Genomic DNA, 22319 nt, shown 5'->3' with positions numbered 1-22319 from the left:
GATAATAATTTTACATTTCTATGCATTAACATATTATAGAAAGTTGTATTACAGCTCTTTTAGAATTTGTCTAGCAGGCTTTCTGGTTTTTGCGGGAAAGCAACCTCCCCAACAATAAAGTTGTAAAGTGGAAATTGACAACTAAACATAAATAAGAAAATCTATAAGCAGAGTGGGGTTATTTTTAACACATCTCTCTCAGTAATTGATAAAACAAACACTTTAAAAATCAGTAAAGATACAAAATACTTGGACAACACAATTATAAAAAAGGTTTTGTTCTAATTGACATATATAGAACACTGAAGAAAATGCATTATTTTCAAGCACATCAGGAACATTTTTAAAAATTGTTCATATGGTAAGCCATAAAGCAAGTATCAACAGATTTGAATGGGTTCAAATCGTTCAGAGTATGTTATTGGACCACAGTGCAATTAAGCTAGAAATCAATAACCCATAGAAAATCCTCAACTGCTTGGAAATGAAGAAGACATACTTTCCTAAATAACCCATAAGTCTAAGAAGGTACCATAATAGAAGTTAGAAAATATTTTTGACCAAACAATAATGAAAATACTACATTCTAAAACATGTAGATGCAGCTAAAACAGACTTAGAGGGAAATGCATTGCCTTAAATATTATATTATAAAAACAAGGAAGTCTAAAAAGTAATAAACCAAGTGTTTATCTCAAGAAATTTAAGAAAATAACAAAGTAAACCTGCAGAAAGGAAGGAAAGAATAAGGATAAAAACAGAAATTAATACAATATGAAATAAACATTCAAATGAAAGAATTAACAAAGCTAAACTTTTTTAAGGCAATTAAAATTGATAGGCCTCTGTTGCGATTGATCAAGGAACAAAGAAGAGGCATATTTATGATAATTAATATCAAGGTGAGAAAAAAGCATCAATCACTATAGATGTTGTGAATGCTTGAAAGATAAAGATATATTATTAATAATTTTTTACCAATACATTTGAAAATTTGGAAAAAATATACTTTCAGAAAAATGTTACTTAAAGAAACAGATTCAAGAAGTAGAAAACTGGACTAGTCCTGTAACCATTAAAGAATCTGAATTACAATGCCTAGTAGGAGAAGAAATATAACTCAAACAAATAGATGGCTGACTAAGCCCTGCCAGTGGAACAAAGGTGTACAGCAGTTATAGTTGAGCTCTACCAGTTATACTTGAAGACACCATTAATGCTGTAAGCAGCATCTTTGATGGTCATGATATTGAGGCTGTGTAGAGGCCTTCGAGGATGCATACCAATTTGTTGACTAGGCAAAAGCCACAGGGTGTCCTGACCAAATGCAGAAAGCTCTTAAGAATCTTTCAGAATCATAAATGCTCATTGAGAACCATCTACTGACAACATAAACACTTTTTACAATTATAAACTTGAGAACACTTCCACACTAGAAGTTGAGAAAACTGTGCTGTAGAACTGATTTATCCCTGGAGAGGGATTTGTTCTACCTGTAATGATGTAGGAACTCCTACTAAAGTAATCCTAAGTAATTCTCCCCATGAGAGTAAGATCATGTAAGCTTTCCAAGGAGGCAATAATATAAACACAACAGAAAGAGCCTGGGTTTTTTAAGGAATTCAGTTTATTAAATTATTATAAAAAGTAATAAATTGTGCAAATTTTCAGGATGTATTAGACAGCTTCCTGTATCCACTTGCTTATTGTTTTCTTTGCTCTTCATTCCTTCTCATATTCCAGATTGTCCACTAGGAAGATTTTCCTTTGGCCTGAGGGTGCATTCGTGTAGAATCTGTTTTACTGGGGGCTTACTGGGGCCAACCCAGTTTTTGTTTGTCCGAAACGCTTTCATTTCTCCATCACTCCTGAAATACAGGAGTCTACGATGCTGCATCCCTCCACTGTCAGTTCTGTAACTATTCTGGGAAAGGAATGAACTTTGCTGAGCAGCTAATGTGAAATCATGGAAACCTGGGTATGATAGAATTCGTGGGAGAGAATGAAGGTGTCACCAGAGGAGCGATTACAAAATGTTGAAAAGTGTGGTGAATTCTAATAATCCAGGAAGCATGGCAGAGTTGGGCTCAGCCTGGCCACACCCCACCCCTTCGGGGATGACCAGTCTCATTGTTTTTCTCACCAAAAGTCATTAGCTCATCATGCAGTTGGTGCCCCACAGAGCCACCTTCTTGCCCTTGAGGTTGGGCCTCCTCTGATTGTCCTTGATGCTGTATTCACACTAGACAAAGCAATTCATAATTTTTATTTATTTATTTTTTTGAGAGAGAGGGTCTTGCTCTGTCACTAAGGCTGGAGTGTAGTGGTGCAATCATAGCTCACTGCAGCCTCAAATATATTTTAGAAATTAAAACTTGATTATACATGAGAGGAAAGTTGCTAATTTTGATTCTGTGATCATCTTCCAAAGTGTTCTTGTCTCTTTTATTTAAATATCCTAAATAAAAAGAAACAAGATGTGTTTTCAGGTGTGCAAAACTGGTATACCATGTACTTTTGAGCAGTAAAAGGACTTTTCAGAAGCAGATAACTGATGCATGGATAGAAATCTTGCTTTCTCTCTTTTATGTGCCTGTTGTATACATGCACATAAACACACACTGTAACAGTCTTATTATTTTTTCTCTAATCTGTATAGGAAAGAAAAAATCTAAATTCAAAACTTTTAAGAAGTTTTTTGGGAAGAAGAAGAGAAAAGAATCGCCGTCGTCCACAGGAAGTAGCACCTGGAAACAAAGTCAGACGAGGAATGAGGTCATTGCCATCGAATCCGGGCCAGTGGGCTACGATTCCGAGGATGAGCTGGAGTAAGTTGCATTTTACATCCCTCGGGCCAGGAGCACCCAAATACATTATTTCATTATCCTGGTAACTTGCTGGATTTCTGAGCCCCCTTTCCTCCTGGGTAATTCCATCAGAGGTTCTTCCATAGAAGTTGTGTTTTCTGTCTTTTCAAACCTAGGGATGGAGAACGCTGTGTGTGTTTAAGTCCACAGTAACTGTGGGAGAGGAGGTACTATATGCCATTTTATAAATGGACAAAATAAGCCCTAGATAAAATTTAGAACTTGCCCAGCATCCTACAGCTGAAAGTGACAGGATCAGGATAGGGGTCCTGGTTTAACTTGACTTAAAACTCTTTTGAGGACCTAGATACTATACTAGAAAAATACATTTCTCTAAACTTGAATGTTGAGTAATCTAATCAGAATATTTTCACTTGATGGGGGTGGGGAGGGGGCGCTTCTTGCTATCTTAGAAAAAAATCATCCAAAAATATCATAAAGAACAGACCCAATAAGCACAAAAAACTGGGGAGGTCTAGTAAAGAAATCCTTATTTTTATAACTTGTATTTCATTAAAATATAGTTACAGTACATATGCTGCAGTTATTCTAGCAGTTATTTCTGTGACTAAGAGGAAACGAAACAGATTTGTTGCTATGCTAGCTTTTGCCTTTTTTTTTTTTAAGACAACACTGGCCCTTTAAGGATAGAACTCTTCAGAAAACATAGTATCCCTCAGGTTTGGGGTACAGACCACGCTGAGATGGGTCCCAGGCTTGAGCATCCCAATAGTGGTGTCCTGTCCCCTCCGTTGCTCTCCCCCCTCCCCAGCCTCCTTGCCTGTTTTTTAAAGGAGTAGAAATTTTGCTGGCCACTTGGTGGCACCAGATGACAGGAAAGGAAAGATTGGACTTTTTTTTTTTTTTTTTTTTTTTCAGTTTTGGGTTTGATTTTGGTTTTGATTGTTTTTGTTTTTGGTGCTAGCAGGGAATGTAATAGACTCACATTGCACTATGTGAAGTGTGGAAGGGATATACTGTGCATGCATTTTTTTTTTTTTTTTTTTGAGACGGAGTCTCGCTCTGTCGCCCAGGCTGGAGTGCAGTGGCGCGATCTCGGCTCACTGCAAGCTCCGCCTCCCGGGTTCACGCCATCCTCCTGCCTCAGCCTCCCGAGTAGCTGGGACTACAGGCGCCCGCCACCACGCCCGGCTAATTTTTTTTTGTATTTTCAGTAGAGACGGGATTTCACCGTGTTAGCCAGGATGGTCTCGATTTCTTGACCTCGTGACCGCCCGCCTTGGCCTCCCAAAGTGCTGGGATAACAGGCGTGATCCACGGCGCCCGGCCGTGCATGCAGTTTTTAGGCGGTGCTCTGAACTCTTGGGGAACGAGATGTTATCGCGATAATATTACTAATTATTCAATGTCATCACTTTGCAAGCCCCAGGGAAACTCTAACACCCACCCCCATCCACCCCTGTCTCTTGACTGGAGCACACAGTTCTGGTGTTGGAGAGACAGGCCTGGGAGTGGCCCCTCCAACCACAGACAGGAGCCCAGCCAGAGGGGCAAGCTGGGATGAATTGTCCTGTCCACTTGCTGATGTCCTCCCTGTCACAGGAGCCCATGGAAAGTGGAGACGGTGTGCTTTTTATCCTGATATTCCCAGCACCTTGCAGGGAGCTGGCCCTCAGTGACTGGTAACAGTTTGCTGGTTTTGATGCTAGGCAAGGAAGATTGTGGGTGAAGCATGATGAGGCCTGGGAAGTGCAAATGACATTTTTAGAGAGCAGCATAGAGGAAGAGGAAAGTACTGTCTGGCCTGTGGGAGAGTCTGCGGCAACTTCTCATCCATCACTGTGGGGAAAACAGCTCCATTTACTAAGGCACATTAGTGTGAGCAAACCACATGGGACCCTGTGGGTTGAATAAAGTGACGCCCATTTATCGTGTCTGTGTCTGTGCGGTTGTGCTTCTTAAGTCTGTTAATCTATAACGATTTCCTTTTGCCCTCTCCCTTTGTTTCACGTCATTGATCTGAAGGAAGAGCAGGGCCATGTGTCCTGCAGAATGTCCCATATTCTGGCTTTGCTTTCTCCTGGTGTGACTCAACTCTTTCCTATATTCTCCCAATTCCCGGTACATCATTCGGTGGATCCAGATTCTGTTAGGTTCAAGCAGGTGCTGGATGTTGTCACATCCCATGATGAGTCACATGCTTTCTGAGCAGTGGGTTCAGGGTGTGTCACTGTGGTCCCTCCACCAGCCTTCACCTGACAGTTTTAACACCTGGTGATGATCTGTTATTTTGTCACAAAGTGGTGGTTTTTCTAATTCTATCATTCATTGTACACTTGCTAACTGAAATTCTTTGATGAAGAACTTTCCTTCATCAATTGCTTGGTCGCTCCGAAATACAATTTGTAAAGTCAAGTCAGGATCATGCTTGGCTCTCCTTTTATTGATCCACCCTCAGAGTAATGACGTGGTCCCCTAGCAACTCCCGACAGTGGCCAGTGGGTTTTGTTTTTTTCTTTTTTTTTTTCAAATATCACTGGGAATGCATTACTTTTTATATATTTGATTTGCTTTGATCCATGACAGTCTTTATTCATTTTAATGCTCAAGTTGTTCCATCTTATGCTGTTGAGAGTCACTTGAAATTCGCTCCATCTTTTGACATGACCCCATTCATCTTTGATGGCTTCCTTACTTTCTTGTCCATTGAGAAATCTCAGGTTTATTTGGTATATTTTCTCCCCCTGACCTGGAATCAGCACTTTCTTCACAGGACCCTGGCTCCCTCCTTGTGGTGTGAAATGGCTTTTAAAGACCTCAGTCCAGCTGCCAGGGGTGATGATTACTAATTAGCTGTCACTGATTCTAAATTTTCCCAGTGGATATAGCTAGGAAATGGTTTATTTTTCAAGAGAAAAATTAATCATTAATTTGCTGATATTTCCAATTCAAGTTTAATAAGACAACATTTTTACTTGTTTAATTCTTTGTATTCTCTTTTCTCTTACACTGGAAACCAGGGCTCCTTATGATATTAACAAAATGACTTATTTTCTTTAACCTATTATATATTTATAATAATTTCCTTAACCCTTTCCTATATGGAAGTTAAAAATACTATAAATACTTTTCTGCACACTGTCTTATAATCAGGTTATTGCTAATAAAACTACAGAGTGCAATTTCATATTTTTGGTTTTTTAATTATTATTACTACTAATAAGACTAGTGAGTGCAATTTGATATCTTTCGTTTTCTTGTTGTTGTTCCTAGAATGTATTCTATCTTCGATACATTGGAGTCAAAGTCACTTGAAATTATTATATTCTCTGTGGGGTCATGCCAACAATCTGATATAAAATCAGATTTCTTGTGTTTGTTTTCTAATTTTAGAGATTGTTTTATTTCTCTTTTTGTTTGGTTTCGTCTTTTAATTATATAAAACGTTTGCATAGTTTCAAAGACAAAGTTGTCAATGTAGGTATCTTTGCGCTATGTCTCCTCATCTAGTTATTTCTTTCCCCCTAAAGAAAACCACTTTTATTTATTTGTTATTTATTCTTCTATTTTCATTTTTTTAAATATAAGAAACACATGCACATGTTCAGATAATATCCAGGCCCCCCTTTCCCATGCAGTGCTGACATGCTGTGAACATTGTTCTGCAGTGGTTGTTATTTATTTCACTTAGTAGTATCTGGTGATGCCTGTATGCAGCGTGTAGAGACCTTCCTGCCCATCAGACCAGCTGTGGAGTCCTCCATTGTATGACATTCATGGTTGATTCAGTTAGATGCCTACTGAGGGGCACTAGGTTTCCCATCTTTCACTCTTCTGAATATTGCTGTAGTGAATGGTCTTGCACATGTGCCATTTTGTGTTTTTGCAGAGGCCTCTTTATGGTGCCTCCACTCCTCATTATATCCAAAACGGAGGTGCTTGGGTGGTGGTTGTGGTTCCCAGAGTGTGGGCCACGGGCTGTCCACTGTGGGAGGAAAATCCAAATGTGTGTGTGACCTTTGGGTTAACAGCTGCCCTTGGCAGGGAGATCCTGATTCCTTCAGTTGGCATGGTTCCCTCCCTGGCATGTGAGGACACACACATCCTGGGAGCCATGGGTTCCCACTTGCAAGCTTACTGTTGCAGGCGTGAGAGTTTAATTAGAAGGAAGCATTATTAACCAACACAGTCTGATCTACAGCGGGACAGGGCCACACCTCAGAGTCCTTAATGCCCCACAGTGGACAGGATGCCCAGGGTAGGGGAGTGGCAGGAGGGAAGGGGGTGAAGTGGTGCACACAAGATGTCCAGTGTGTGCAGAGGCAGGCTTTCCTTCCTTCGTCATCAGGCTCAGTCATCTCCTTCCACCTATTGTTCAGGCAGCCAGTGCTGCTAGGAAAATTTGACAGCTGATTCCCACATCCTTTTAGGACATTTTGTGAATGTCCTGTGGGTTTAGTCCCAGATCAGATTCTTAAGTTCAGAGCTGAGGAAGGGACTGGGATGGCGATGACAGAAGGCCACCATCTCTGCTCCAGGATCTAGGCAGGCACAGAGGTTTTGGTCACACAGATGGTGCCAGGTCATAAAAAGAGACCATGGCTTTGCAGATTTGCAGTTCTCATTTCAAACCAGCCACGGATGTATGTCTTGGTCTGTGTGAGGTGTGTGTGAGGATGCGTTCATCAAGCAGGCCTTCAGCCTGCTGCACACACAGCCTTCAGCCCACGGAGGGGCTGCATGTTTGTCCACAAGGCGTGACCTCACCCTCCCTGGGGCAGCCGGGACAGGCCTCCTCAGAAGCTGGCCGTGCCAGCCCCTCCCCTCTGCAGGCTTGCTGTCTTGCACCTCACACCTTGTCAAACCTTGGTTTTTTCATTAATATAAAAATAATTCACACAACCTTTATATCTCCTAGGAAAATTTCTATCTCTGCAATGCTCCAAATAGTTGACTGGCATTTGACAGTGTGTGGATGAACTGAAGTCAGGGACCACTGAAATGTAAATGCAGCAGAGGGAGTGTTGTTCGATGTTCTGTTAACTCACATCCCCCTTTCTCATTCTGAGTTCCCCAGGGGTCAGTAAGATGGAGATGGACAGAGTCTCACAGTGGCTCTTTTATCCTAGGGAGTCGAGGGGCACGCTGGGCAGCCGGGCCCTTTCTCACGACAGTATTTTCATTCCTGAGTCCGGACAGGACGCTACTCGGCCTGTGCGGGTGTTTTCCCAAGAAAATGTGTGTGATCGGATTAAAGCTCTGCAGGTAAATGTTTCCTTGGTCATGTCACCTGGTGTGCAAGTCAAATATCCATCAAGAAGTTTTTAAATGATTTCTGCTTGGTTTATTTGATATGCCGTAAAGTAGAATCACATGTACATGACAGCTCCCCAAGAACACAGCAAATGAGCTGCAATGGGATCTCGACTCATTCTTAGATGAACAAAGAAGAGATGGCAGTGGAAGAGCTGGTGGCAGATGCACGTTCAGTTCAGTTCTCTGCACCACACCAAGACACTGAAGGCATTTCCAGCATGAATGAATTAGAGCAGGAGGATTTGTTGATAAATATCATGATGAAAATAAGAGCACATGTTCTTTATTCCAATCTAGTTAAAAATACAGTGTAATGTGAAAATGGGGCCACCGCCTCCTCCAGGGGGGCTTCCTGCCAAGCGAGGAGAGGATGCCGGCATGAGTTCTGAGGATGATGGGCTGCCCAGGAGCCCCCCAGAGATGTCTCTGCTGCACGACGTGGGTCCCGGCACCACCATAAAGGCAAGTACGGCCTGTACCACTGCACGTCTCCATCCACACCTGCCCTGGAGGGCACTGGAGCTCTGAGATCCCCTGTGTGTGCCCCTAAGATCTCCAGGCTGTGCATGGTGTGGCCGACCGGGTCACTGGAGCCTACAGTCAGCTCTTGAGCTGTGTTTATTTTTGTTCTTTGAGTAGAAATTCAGGTCTGGTTAGGAGATGTGGTTTTGTTGACTTTTTTTTATGAGGGTGATAGGTTGATAGAATCAACCCAGAATCAACCCTGTCCCTTGACTTTCCTGTCTGAGCAGATGGCCAGACCCAGAACCCCATTAGAAGTAGGGAAACATGTTGTATCTGTTTTCCGTTGCCACGACATTTGGCCGGTGGGAGGGGGAAGTAGTGAGCATGTGATAGTCGAGGCTCTGATGGTCTCCAGTGCCTGAGTTTGTGACCTTGAGGCAGTGTTGGCATAGGGGTAGTAATGTGCTGTATTTCTGGCAAACAGGGCAGCAGGGAAAGGTTGACAAACAAGAGAGGAACGGATGACCTCAGCAGGGTGGAGGAACCAGTCCCAAACACCACCTTCTCCATTAGAATCCAAGAGGGGGGCCCCGAGGAACTGAGCTCTTTCTCGTGCATAAACAACATAGTTCGCGATGCTGCCACATTTTAAATTCTTTGTTATTGTGGTAAGAACACTTAATGCCCATATACCGTACTTGCACATAAATGTTAAAAATAGGCGGTCATCGTTCGCATGTAGACAAGCCTGACTGTGGAGGATGGATAGAGTTGGAGTTGTCTGTTATGCTGACATTTGAAAAACAAATAAAGGCCAGAGTTTATTTTTTATAGCCACACACCTGCTCCTGTCACCTCTGGCCTGCTCAAGGGGCCATTCACAGTGAAGGGGGAGCTTCATTGTGACCCACTGCCTTGCAGATTCTGTGCTTCTCTGAATTCTGTTCAGAAGCCACTTCAATGTGGACACCTATACACCCTGCCACACCAAATTTTTGTGTGTAGTTGTGAGTTCCCAGAACGTCATTGATGAAAAAGGCAGAAGGACTGTGGTGTGGCTGAGTGTGTGGGGTAGGGACTGACGTGAAGCCAGCTAGAGAATTATTCTCTCCAGAATTCTGCTCCGGGGCGAAACTGTCCCTGCTCATTCCAGGAGCAGGGTCTGAGGACAGTGGGCTACCCAGGCCTGCTCTCCAGCCTCGAGCAGAAGGGAGAAAGGATGAGGAGGATGGGGTGGCCTATTTCATAGACTTCACCGAGCCAACCCTGTACCCCTTTAACACCTCCAAGTATTCCCGTGTGCAGTTTCAGTGTCCTCCTCTCAGGAGCATATGTGACTTTGTGTATTTCTGAGCTATGCAGTAGGAAGAGGTCTGTCGTGAGCTGCCTCTTTCCTCATCATAGATGGACTCCCCCTCCTCCCATCCTACAGGTCTCTGACTCTCACAGCATCCCAGTTCTCTGCCTTTAGCCAGGACGGGAAGTAAGAGGAGAGGTAGTTTTTAACCCATCCATTGAAGAGCAAGCCTATCTCCAAACCCGTGTGACACCATGAGGCACAAATTCTACAGCTGGTTCGGCTGGGCCAGCCTGACCTTATCTCTCACAGCAGAACCACCTCCTGTGGTTGGCCCTTATTTAAAAAAAAAAAAAGTTCTGAGATTTTATCAATTATTGGGTAATATGGGCAATCTACTAGCTTCATAGGAAACCAAAATTTGGGCCTTTAAGACTTAAAAAAAAAGGTAATCTTTAGTGTCTTCATCATTTTGAAGACACAATGATTGCATTTTGAGGCCTGAAAGTTTTTATGCATAATTGGTTGATTGAGAGGGAAAAACAACACACCCTTTAAAATGGGCTTGTAGAATATGTGGTATTTGATATAATAGTGCCTTAAGCCCCAAAAGGATGGGCTGCAGCCTGTTTACACCTTACACAGGCCCACAGGCTTACACATAGGCCCACATAGACAGAAAAATTTAAGATTATTATGGAAAAAAAGAGTCTTTAGTAGCAAGTATTTGATGTTATAACCAAGGTGACATTTCCTGATAGAATAAAGTTTTCAGGAAATATATGGAATAATTTTTCAAATTTTATTACCAAGTGTGATAACAACCAATGAAAGTTTACCTGGTGGTTTTTAAGATAAAATTATGTCTAACTGGTCATATTCTAGGTGTCCTGCTATGAAGCAGGACATGCCATGCAGAGTGTGATAAACCGGCAAGGCTACTGAGTCATTTTGCTCCTGGTGATGCGGGAAGGGAAGATGGGGAGGGAACACAGATCTGGTGGCAAATGAACAAATACATGCCCCACAGCTCCAGAGGGAGGCCTCAGGCAGGGTTATCACCTCTTAGGATCTGTGTGCTCAGAGGGTTTTGACTCAGAGGGTTTTGGGGGGATAAGATGAGATTGGGTAGATCAGCACCTCTCCTTCCCAGCAGGACCAGCGGCTTCTTTTCACCCCTGGAACAGCCAGGCCCCCCTGCTTCCTGTCCAGTGGCCCTTCCTGCATGCACTGCCCCCGGCCCACTCCTCAGTGGCTGAGCCCCTCTTTTTGAGGACACACATCCTAAAGCACCTGTCACTCAGGGCCGCCCATGAAAAGCTTCTGACCCCAGCTGTTTCCTCTGGGTCCTTTGAGCTGCCTTCCCTGCAACAAAGAGACACATGCTAGACTTTTAAATCCTCTGCTTTCAGAATCATCCAGAAGCACAGATTTCAGGAAAAATTGGGTGACTGGAAGCAAACCATGCAGAGGTGAATGTTCTGGATGCTGCCAGCCCTCCCATGAAGCCAGCTTCCCAGCCCTCACCTCCTCCCCATGGGCCCCAAACCACCTCACGTAGTTACATCACTGATCAACAACAGACATGATTCTCCTTGGTCATGAAGATGAGGGTCTTTCTGGACCCCAAGATCTCTCAGAGCAACAGTGGAAACAGAAGTGAGAGTTCTGAGGCCAGAGGAGTTGAGTTCCCTAGTCAGGGAGAGCTTGTACCTGGGACACAGGTCAGGGAAGTAAAGCTCCATGCCAAAGTCCCCTAACCAGGGGCCGCGGTGGGCCTAAGCCCAAGACATCTACTCAGGCAGGACAGACGCAGGGCGGCCCACAGGGAGGAGGTCCTGCTGTGCATCCTTCGGAGCCTTCAGGGTGTTGGGCTTTATTCTATAAAGAGGAGTGGTCGGGGTATTGTTGTCACAGGCACCGTGATCATTCTTACTGAGCTTGCAAAGCAGCTGATCTTGTCTATTCTCATAAGTCCTAGGCAGTGAGATTTTCTTTTTAACCAAATGTTTATACATTGTTCCTCTAGACAAGGGTAAATATTACAGATTCTGTATGATTATTTTTAAATGTACACATCCTGTTTGTGACCTTTAAGGAAGACTCTCTGGGAAAGGTATCGACTTCCCAATCTAAGGTGACTTCCTGAGTTGTCAGTGACCACAGTGAGAGCCAAAGCCACAGGCAGAGATGTAGTTGTTGCCAGGAGACTTGCGGCTTATTTTTAACATAATTTTTCTTGCTTTATTCCCATAAGTACCTGAGTAGCTAAAAGAGAATTCAAATAGATTATGTCCACTTTTAGCCCCCTTTCCCCCAATTTAGTAATTATCTCCTCCTTGTTTACACAGATAAACTTACACTTTTATTAGAAAATAGGCGAGACCTTCACGTGAACAGGAAGAGGTTGTTCTTCCCGTATCGGAGCCCATCTCTCCAGTACGATCATCCTTATGGTTCCCTATCCGGGTTAGCAAAGGCTGCTGGGCACCTGCTCTGTGTGGGGGTACCAGGGTTATAGAAAAGAAACAGCGGATGTGCCCATGGCCCTAGGAGTTTGCCACTGGGGACGGCACTGGTGTGTTGTCTCACTGCCTCATTCACTGTTTTCATGAGGGCTTACTGAATTGTTGTGTGAATAAAATTCTACTCTTAAGTTAAATGGAAACTTTACACTAATATTGCACACCGTGCTCGAATAGAAAGCTTGCTTGAAGATCACAGAGTTATACGAAAAGCCTGTCACCTCCCAGAGTCTCCCTGTGCACGTCGCCCCTCATCTGGGCTGCATGTGCTCACAGGTGCTCCGAGTTTCATGCCAACTCATGTCTGCAGGGGAGCCCACTTCGACCTCACTCAGTGGCGGAGCTGGCCAAGTTTGGGGGGCAGGGATCTGCGGGTGTTGCCCTCATTCTTTCACATGACTGCCAGCATCCCTTTGTCCCAGGTGACATGTTTGCCATTTGCTATCAGTTCTTCCGTGCTGAAGTATAAATGAGTAAAATACCTGTAACTTAACAGATGGCAATGTCCAGCCAGATTTCTTCAAAAGGACACGAGTACACAGAGACCTTCTAGGTTGAACCAACAGGGCTCCAGTGATGGAATACTGGGCAGTGGGCTTCGCACTTCCTGTGCCCCAGCCTCTAAAATCACACCTCTGAACCTTCCCCTCAGCTTCCAGAGACAGGACCAGGTGACTGTGCCCTTGGACAAATCAGGCTGGTGTGTTTTGACAGAGAAAGCTCTTGTCTGAAGTGCCTGTGCCAGCCACCATGGGTGGGTGACGGGGGAGCCTGAGACACAGGTTCTCTGCATGGTCTTGGGAAGGAGTAGCTGGTTTCCAGGAGCTGGCCCCGCACTTTAAACTCCCAGCCATTTACCTTTCTCCAGGAAGATCCTAGACCCCTCCTTGTTGAGAATCAAACTGAAAGTATTGGCTGGGCGCCGTGGCTCACACCTGTAATCCCAGCACTTTGGGAGGCCGAGGTGGGCGGATCACAAGGTCAGGAGTTTAAGACCAGCCTGGCCAACATGGTGAAACCCCGTCTCTACTAAAAATAAAAAAATTAGCTGGGTATGGTGGCAGGTGCCTGTAATACCAGCTACTTGGCAGGAGAATGATTGAACTCAGGAGGCAGAGGTTGCAGTGAGCAGAGATCATGCCACTGCACCCACCCTGGGTGACAGAACAAGACTCCATCTCAGGGAAAAAAAAAAAAGTATTTCCACACACGTAAAGCCAGAGACAGTGTGGGAAGACTGAGCAGAAAAGAGCATTGTTGCGTTGGTCGTCCTTATTTCACACGGTGAAGTTCATGCTCCGTGTGTTTGTTCCTTGTCCCATGAAGGTCTGTGTCGTGTCTCCAGACCACGTGAGCGACAGCACTGTTTCTGCCCGGATCTCAAACAACAGCCTGGCACCAGTGGCCGACTTCAGTTACCCTCCAGAATCCTCCTCCTGCCTGGACAACTCTGCAGCTAAGCACAAGCTCCAGGTCAAGCCCCGCAACCAGCGGTCGAGTAAGATGAGGCGGCTCTCATCGGTAACTGGGTTTCCTTCTCCACACAGAGGCAGACCAGGCAGGCTTGGCACCCCCCTACACCCCCACAACCTGCCTCACTCCCCCACACAGGGTCTCATGCCCCCTCTGAGCACCCCCACAGCTGATGGAGCCATGCTGCAGGAGCTGAAGTTGCTCATCTTTTTAAACATAAACCAGATCTGTCTCTCCCCTGCAGAAACGCTCCATTCATTCATCCATCCATCCGTCTGTCCGTCATTCCTCACACACTCACTACTGAATGCTGGTTGCCTTCCCTCTGCACTCAGAGTAAAGTCCACACTCCAGGCCTGGCACATCAGGTCCTGCCTACCCCTCAGGCTTCTTACCTTCTTTCTTACTCAGCGTTCTGGCCACCTTTCTGCCTCTTGAGCTCACCTGCTGCCTCTAGCCTCAGGCCTTGGTGCTGTTGTGTCCCAGCCTTGGGGCCTGAGAGTCCCCCAGAAAAACTCATCCTGCCCGTTCACTTCCTTCAGAGCACTCGCCACATGCCAAAGTAACCTTTGTAAATTGATGTGCTCTTATTGCCAGTCTTCCTTGAGACCCTGTCCTGGCTACATTTTCAGCCCTTAGAACATTTCTAGTCACAGAGTTGTTGAATGGATGAACGACTGAACAAATGAATGAGTGAATTAACAAATGAGTGAATGAAAGAAGCTGAAACACTAGCGTGGACACCTGTCTTGGACGAGGGTCTACTCAGTAGCATGGGGAGCATGCCTCGGAAAGATAGCACACCTCTTTGGGTGTGCTGCCTCAGGGTGTCGTTACCTCCTAGTCCTAGAAGCTGAGAAACTGGCTCATGGAATACTTTGGCTTCATTTACTGGCAGGTTCAAGGTTCACATAGGGCTGTTTCCTCTCCCCTACCTGACGGGCACTGTAACGTGTCCCCCCTGGAGTGGGGGCCAGCCTGGCCACAGAGAATGACAGTGCTGATAAAGAGATGCTCACAGATTAATGTCCTCTGTCCTTCCCTCGTGACATGATTGTGGTGTGTTGGTCAAGTACCCAGGGCAAGCTGGGTGCCTCAGCTGGAGACAGTTGGGCTAGGGCCACTCAGGAGTTCAGCAACTCCCTGAAGAGAGCGAGTTTTCCTTTGGGCATATGGAAGGTGTTCTTTAAACTCATGCCAGCAGAGTAGACTTTTGAGGGACTAATGCTGGAGGAAGAAGCAAAGGTGAGTTACCTTCAGGCTGATGTGCCGGCAAGGAACCAGGATACTTGTGCGTAGGTGTGTGTGTCCAGTGCATGCACAGTTAAAGGCTGTGTGCTGTGTCGGTGTGACAAGGTCCAGTCACTCAAGACCTGCCTGTCCTCGTGCTGAATGAGACCACAGGGCCAGGGCCTGCTCCCTTCTGGCCCTCAAGTCTGTGATTTATGACTCCCACGGGGATGTCTTTGGCTCTGGCCAGGGCATTTATAGCCAGCCACAACCTGGCCAGGACTTGGTGACAGAGTGAAGCCTAGTGTCTATTCCAGGTGGAAATGCAGCCTCCCTTCTTGCTCCCATTTGGGCAGGGCTTGTATCCTCCTTTCTTTACATTTGAACTTGACTTAGTTCTTGAATCCCACTTTGTAGAATAACAGAAAACCTGATGTAGCCAGTCTGGGCAAACAGGTAAACACAGCCTTTCCTTGATTTCAACTCTGCCACATCCATGGTCTTTCCCTCTTTTCCCCTTCCCTGCTTGGTAAGGAGCAGGCATGGATATCTTAAGTTTTCAGAGGTGTCCATATTTTCCTCCATCCACTGTTGTGGAACCTATGATGCTGGGGGCCTCTGTCCTTCAGTGTCCATAGCACCCTTTGCCCGTTGGTCATGAGGTCCCTCTTCCCAACCGTAAGGACCTTCTTTGTGGTCTGGCCCCTCTCAGGGATCAAGGCGCTTTCAGATGCTCCCTAAATGCTCCCAGGACAGGAAAGAACAGCCATGCCGCCCCCCTCTGCTGCCTTGTGTGGGCTCCATGACTGATAGTTTTAAAAGGTGACCTCCATCCTAAGGAGGTTTCAACATCAGCAGTTTCCTGTAGTAGCAGAAGGCCATCAACATGGCAGCTTTTGAAAGTTCTTCTGTAGCTTTGTGCCTCTTCCTCTTTTTAAATCCAAAAGAATAGGATTGTGCATTTTGGCAAGAGTTTGCTTAGGTATTGTCACAAACATCCCAGGCATCCTATATTCTATTAGCAAGCAGATGCCATGAAAAAATGTTAAAATAATAACAAACAGCAAGAAGAAAAACCTATTGCAAACATATCCTGTCACAGTTCCTGCTTTAGAAAAGGGGAAGGAGAGAGCAATAGCCTGGGTGACTCTTGGTGTCTAATATCACAAACTTTCTAAAAAGATCAGTTTCTACACCATCAACCTTTTGGTCATTTCCACATGTTACTTTTGAATGATTCTTGGTTACCTGGAGCTCCTTTCCTTCCCGAGAGAGCAGGAACTGACTTTGTGACAAAAGGAGGAAGTTGGACTGGAATCTGAATTCTAGAGATCTTTCAGAAAAAGAATATCACAAGGCAGCATATGTTTGCCAAGCCAGCAGGGCTTTAGGAGGCCAGAGAAGGGGGGAATCTTAAACTGCATGGAGTGGGAGAGTTTGAAACAGTCCTTGGGGGTCCTGGTAGAGTATCTTGGAGGTTGGCGGCAGGGGGTGGGGGAAAGTGGGGAGGTGACAGTCACTCAGACCAAGTGTCTGGCACAGTGTTGAGGGCTTGGTTTGACCTGAGTAGGGAGTGGAAGAAACGGCTTAAGACCAGAGAATCTAGGACTTTACATTTAGCTGAAAATTTTGGTTTTATCCTATAAGCCGTGGTTAGCTATTGGCATGATATGAGCCATCTTTTAGGAAAACCAGTCTGGCTTTACTATGAGGGTACATTCCTGAAGTGTTGACATGGGAGACTGGCTGGGAGGAACACAGGGCCATAGAGTCCCAGCTGTTCAGCTCGGCCACCTGCTTGCCCAGGCTTGAACAAGGTATTGGCCTCTCTGAGCTCCTGGCTCTCAAGTGCAAAAAGGGACTCATCATCCCTTCCTCACTGGGATGAATGGAAGATTAAATGAAATAACAAGTGTGGGAGCACAGAGCATAGCAGACACTGGCTGCTGTTGGTCGCCGTCCCTTGGTGTTACTCTAGTCCACTGGTTTTGAGGCTCTGCCAGAGGAGCTGTAGACATTTACTTTGGAGGCATATCTGCCATTGTCCTGATAAACTTGTGAGCCCAAGTAGACCAGTAGGATACAGACTGAGAAAAGACACCCATGGGTACATGCCTACTTAAGTGCCAGCTTTATAGTGCTGCTATCACTGCTATCACTAAACCATTATAAGCCTTGAAGAAAGTGGGGAGGTGACAGGCTTCCTGGAATTTGCTATAGCGACGATGCTTTTTATCTTTATTTCTCTCAGCGCGCTCAGTCTGAATCCCTGAGCGACTTGACGTGCACCCCAGAGGAGGAGGAAAACGAGGAGAAGCCACTTTTGGAAGTCAGCCCAGAAGAGAGCCCCAGCTCTGGGCAGCAAGACGTGGCGCCAGACAGAGGCCCTGAGCCTGGGCCACCGGCGTCCTTGCCGCCACCCGGAGGGGCCCGTGCCAGACGCGCCCGCCTGCAGCACTGCTCGGCGCTCACGGCCAGCGTGGAGGAGGAGGGCGTCCCCGGGGAGGACCCCTCAAGCCGCCCGGCCACCCCAGAGCTCGCCGAGCCCGAGTCGGCCCCCACCCTCCGCGTGGAGCCCCCGTCCCCGCCGGAGGGCCCCCCGCATCCCGGTCCCGACGGCGGAAAGCAGGATGGGGAGGCGCCCCCCGCAGGCCCGTGTGCCCCGGCCACGGACAAGGCGGAGGAGGTGGTCTGTGCTCCCGAAGACGTCGCGAGCCCGTTTCCCACCGCCATCCCTGAGGGGGACACGACGCCCCCCGAGACTGACCCCGCCGCCACCTCAGAGGCGCCCTCTGCTCCCGACGGGCCAGAACACAGTGTCCTGAAGGAAGCGGAGCCGACGCCGCCTGTGCTCCCGGATGAGGAGAAGGGATCCCCAGGGCCAGCGCCCGAGCCTGAGACAGGAGCGGAGACCGAGCCCGAGAGAGGAGCGGAGACCGAGCCCGAGAGAGGAGCGGAGACCGAGCCCGAGAGAATTGGGACCGAGCCCTCCGCGGCGCCCGCCCCGAGCCCGCCGGCGCCCAAGAGCTGCCTGAAGCACCGGACCGCGGCCGCCAGCGAGGGCCCCACCGCGTCCTCGCCGCTTGCCGCCGTGGAGTCTCCCCAGGTGGAGGCCGGCCCCGGTTCCCTCGACGCAGAGGCCGCCGCCCCGGAGCGCCCCAAGGCCGAGCGGGCCGAGGCGCCACCGGCGGGCGCCGAGAGGGCGGCGCCAGAGCGGAAGGCGGAGAGGGGCGGTGCCGAGCTGAGAAGCGCGAAGAAGTTCTCGGTGTCCTCGTGCCGAGGGCGGCCTCGTCCGGGCGTCTCCCGCCCGCTGGAACGGGCCAGCGGCCGCGTGCCCCTCGCGAGAAGCAGCCCGGTCTGGAGGAGCGAGGCGGCTCTTGACGACCTCCAGGGTCTCCCCGAGCCCCAGCACGCGAAACCTGGCCCTCGGAAGCCGGCGGAGTGTGGCCCTCAGGACTTGGGGGACAGGGCGGCCAGCCCGGCCGGGCCGCGCAAGAGCCCCCAGGAGGCGGCCGCCGCGCCCAGCACGAGAGAGGCCTGCCCGGCTGCCCAGGAGCCGGCCCCAAGTGAGGACAGAAACCCCTTCCCCGTCAAGCTCCGGTCCACCTCCCTCTCTCTCAAATACAGGGATGGCGCCTCTCAGGAGGCGAAGGGTGTGAAGAGGTACAGTGCCGAGGTCCGGTTAGAAAGGTCGCTGACAGTGCTCCCGAAGGAGGAGAAGTGTCCCCTCGGGATGGCCCCCGCCCTTCGAGGCGCCAGGGCCCCCAGCGACCAAGGAAAGGGGAAGGCCCGGCCCCCCGAGCCGCTCAGCTCCAAGCCGCCCCTGCCCCGGAAGCCGCTTCTGCAGAGCTTCACGCTCCCGCACCAGCCCGCGCCCCCCGACGCTGGCCCGGGAGAGCGGGACCCCAGGAAGGAGTCCAGGACGGCGGAGAAAAGGCCGCTGCGCAAGGGAGCTGGTAAGAGCCCGCCGAGGGTGCGGGAAGGGCAGGGCCTGGGGAGATCCACATCCACTGGCACATCTTGCTAGACACTCGCCAACTGTGTAAATGCTCCTGGTACAAACTTTGTTGCAGGGGAATTGGAAGGAGTCAGAATTCCCACTAACATCATGTCTGATTAGAGCAAGCTTGTCCAACTCGCGGACTGTGCCTGGGGTGGCTTTGAATGTGGCCCGATAGGAATTCGTAAACTTTCTTAAAACATTGAGACTTTTTGCGAATTTTTTTTTAAGCTCATCAGCTGTCCTTAGTGTTAGTGTATTTTATGTGTGGCCCAAGGCAGTTCTTCCAGTGTGACCCAGGGAAGCCAAAAGACTGGACACCCCTAATCTAGAGTAAGGAACAGGCCAACCTCGGTAGCTCATGCCTGTAATCCCAGCACTTTGGGAGGCCAAAGCCTGCTGATAAGCCCAGGAGTTCAACACCAACCTGGGCAACATAGTGAGACCTCGTTCTACAAAAAATATTAAAACTAGCCAGGCGTGGTGATGTGCGCCTGTAGTCCCAGCTACTTGGGAGGCTGAAATAGGATTGCTTGAGCCTAGGAGTTCAAGGCCGCAGTGAGCTATGATGGTGCCATGCACTCCAGCCTGGGTGACAGAGTGAGACCCTGTCTGTTTTAAAAAGAGAGAGATAAAATAAGGAATAAAGAGTAGAAAAGGGAAAATAAATACCAGGATTTTGCATAAGTACAGAGAAGTCAGTGTGTAGACATGAGATAAAGAGAAATGTAAAAACTAATTTTGATAGAACTCTCAGTGAATCCCTCAAATTCTTCTCCCACTTTTGACCTGAGAAACTCAGCAAAGTCCAAATCCCAGGACATGTGTACTCATTTTGATGCAGGTTCTTTCAGGGCCTAAGCTATTTCTTGGCTATAAATGAAACATACTCCTCTATCAGGGTCTTTCTGACCTTTTCCTCCAAGAAAGAATTTCCTCCTGCTTCATAATCAGGTTCATGTGGCCCAGCTGCAACATGGAAAGTATTCCATGTATTGGAATCACAAGTCTGTATAAAACGTTAAGTCTGTCAAGAGGGTCAGCATTTACTTGCTGTCCTGAAAGGGAGATTGTGTTAAGATTGAGGCAGAATGTAAGAATATTTGAAAGCAGCTGTCTTTTGAAATGAGCAGAGACAAAGTAGATGACCTTTCTCTGTCCTTGACATTTGTCACTTCTTATAGTGTTTCAGATGAAATGAGAAATCTGTTGAAAATGTGTACTTGCAGCAGAGCTAAAGAATCTTTCATTGCTGGGTTTTTTTGTTGTTTTTGTTGTTGTTTGCTTTTGAGACTCCGTCTCTCTCTGTTGCCCAGGCTGGAATGCAGTGGTACTATCTTGGCTCACTGCAACCTCCACTTCTGGGTTCAAGTGATTCTCCTGCCTCAGCCTCCCGAGTAGCTGGGATTACAGGTACACACGATACTATGCCCGGCTAATTTTTTTATATTTTTGGTAGAGACGAGGTTTCACCATGTTGGCCAGACTGGTCTCGAACTCCTGACCTCAAGTGATCCGCCCGCCTCAGCCTCCCAAAGTGCTGGGATTACAGACGTGAGCCACCATGCCTGGCCTGCTGGTTTTTTAAATTAATGGAAATCTGTGAACCAGAAAATGAAACTACACAAATAAGTTGTGTGTGCATGTGATGGGGGCCCTAGGGAGAAGTTTTCCATGACAAATTTTGTTTTTTAAAAATGTTTTGGCCCAGCGTGGTGGCTCACACTTGTAATCCCAGCACTTTGGGAGGCCGAGGCAGGCAGATCACAAGGTCAGGAGTTCAAGACTAGCCTGGCCAACATGGTGAAACCCCATCCCTACTAAAAATACAAAAATTAGCCAGGCATGGTGGCACACACCTCTAATCCCAGCTACTCAGGAGGCTGAGGCAGGAGAATCGCTTGAACCCAGGAGGCGGAGGTTGCAGTGAGCCGAGATCACACCACTGCACTCCAGCCTGGGTGACAGAGCGAGACTCCATCTCAAAAAAAATAAAAATAAAAAAGTTTCGGGCTACTCAAGCACTGCATTGTGGGACAGAGAGGAAATAGAACCCGGTAGCTCTCTTAGGGAATCCTGCGCCCTAAGAGGAAGATGCATACATAGGAAGAAAATTAGCTCATAAAAAACAATGTGAAAACAGTTCCAAAATAGTCTAATCTTTTCTGGCTCTTTTACAGTGCTTTAAATTCCTAAGGTGACACACAAGGATTCACAGTTCCAAAGAGCCCACACATGTGGCCTTCCCAATCTGAAGGCCCCTTGGCACAGCCGTGATTTTGAGTTGCTGCTGCCACTGCAGTAGGATAATCAGTGCGGGAATTTGGAGGAAGTTCAAGCCGTCACTGACGATCCACTCTGCAGATTTCCATTGAGGTTATTGAAGCTATTGGAGAGTGATTTAAAAAGCCATTGAAGTAGCAAGGGAGGAAGGAGTTGCTCTCTGTGCACATGAAACCCTGACCTTCATGGCCTAGAATTGAAAATGTCTCTCAAGGGCTTGCTAAATGAATGGAACTTAAAAACAGAATATCAAGCTCATAGTCAGATCTGGAAAAGAAGCTTCAGAGGGCAATGCTTTGCTCATTACTTATATGTAAGTTCCTCAACCTGAGCCAGGCTTTCTTCACTATAAAATGCCTGGGATAATCTGTAAAGACCTTGTGTATTTTTCTTTGATTTATAAAATGTAATAGAGTATTTGTTTATTAACAGCTTTGCTTATATAGTAGAAGAGAATGGTCTCATCCGTCTAAGTTTAATCACATTCACTAAAGCCATAGAAATGACAGAGTTAGATGAATTCCAAAGCGAAAGAAGAATCTAGGTTACTTTATGGGTATGGTTAATGATATTCATTTTAACACAGAGAGAGGGAAGGAATTACTCACATTCTATAGAGAAGCAACTTTGGGGGCAGGGGCAGTGGTACTGGAAGGACAGGTACCAGGACAGGCTGGGCCTGCTGCCTGATCCTACCTGGACCTTGAGGGGCTATCTCATGCTGACCCAAGCAGAATCTCAGGGTCTGTGCTGTCAAACCCCAGCAGTGAAGCTGCCCCCACCCTTTCCCCAGGTGCCAAATCTGTTTGTGCTTTCATTGATTATTATCACTTCTACTATTATCATTCTCATTGCTCCCAAATTATATTAGCTAGAAGCAATTCAGTTTGTATAAAACCTAC

General features: G+C 47.1%; 1 protein-coding gene and 1 non-coding gene across 6 annotated transcripts in view; both read left to right on the top strand.

Moving 5' to 3' along the window:
* Positions 1-22319, top strand: part of KIAA1211L (KIAA1211 like) — a 141692-nt gene that overhangs the window by 95429 nt on the left and 23944 nt on the right. For 4 of the 5 annotated variants that reach the window (XM_030827228.1, XM_030827230.1, XM_030827231.1 and 1 more), the window contains 5 exons: positions 2660-2828; positions 7958-8093; positions 8442-8606; positions 13758-13952; positions 17386-19090. In XM_030827228.1, coding sequence (XP_030683088.1) covers positions 2660-2828; positions 7958-8093; positions 8442-8606; positions 13758-13952; positions 17386-19090 — 2370 coding nt within the window. Of the gene's footprint in view, positions 1-2659; positions 2829-7957; positions 8094-8441; positions 8607-13757; positions 13953-17385; positions 19091-22319 lie in introns of those variants that run through there. The other variant, XM_030827232.1, reaches the window with a different exon arrangement.
* LOC115838441 lies at positions 44-105 on the top strand. Its single transcript, XR_004033468.1, has one exon. It is a non-coding gene; the product is annotated as a U7 small nuclear RNA (small nuclear RNA).

Source organism: Nomascus leucogenys, chromosome 14 (assembly GCF_006542625.1).
Source record: "Nomascus leucogenys isolate Asia chromosome 14, Asia_NLE_v1, whole genome shotgun sequence".
NCBI classification, from domain to species: domain Eukaryota; kingdom Metazoa; phylum Chordata; class Mammalia; order Primates; family Hylobatidae; genus Nomascus; species Nomascus leucogenys.
Note: the sequence above shows the minus strand (reverse complement) of the source record. Positions and strands in the feature narration are given on the sequence as shown.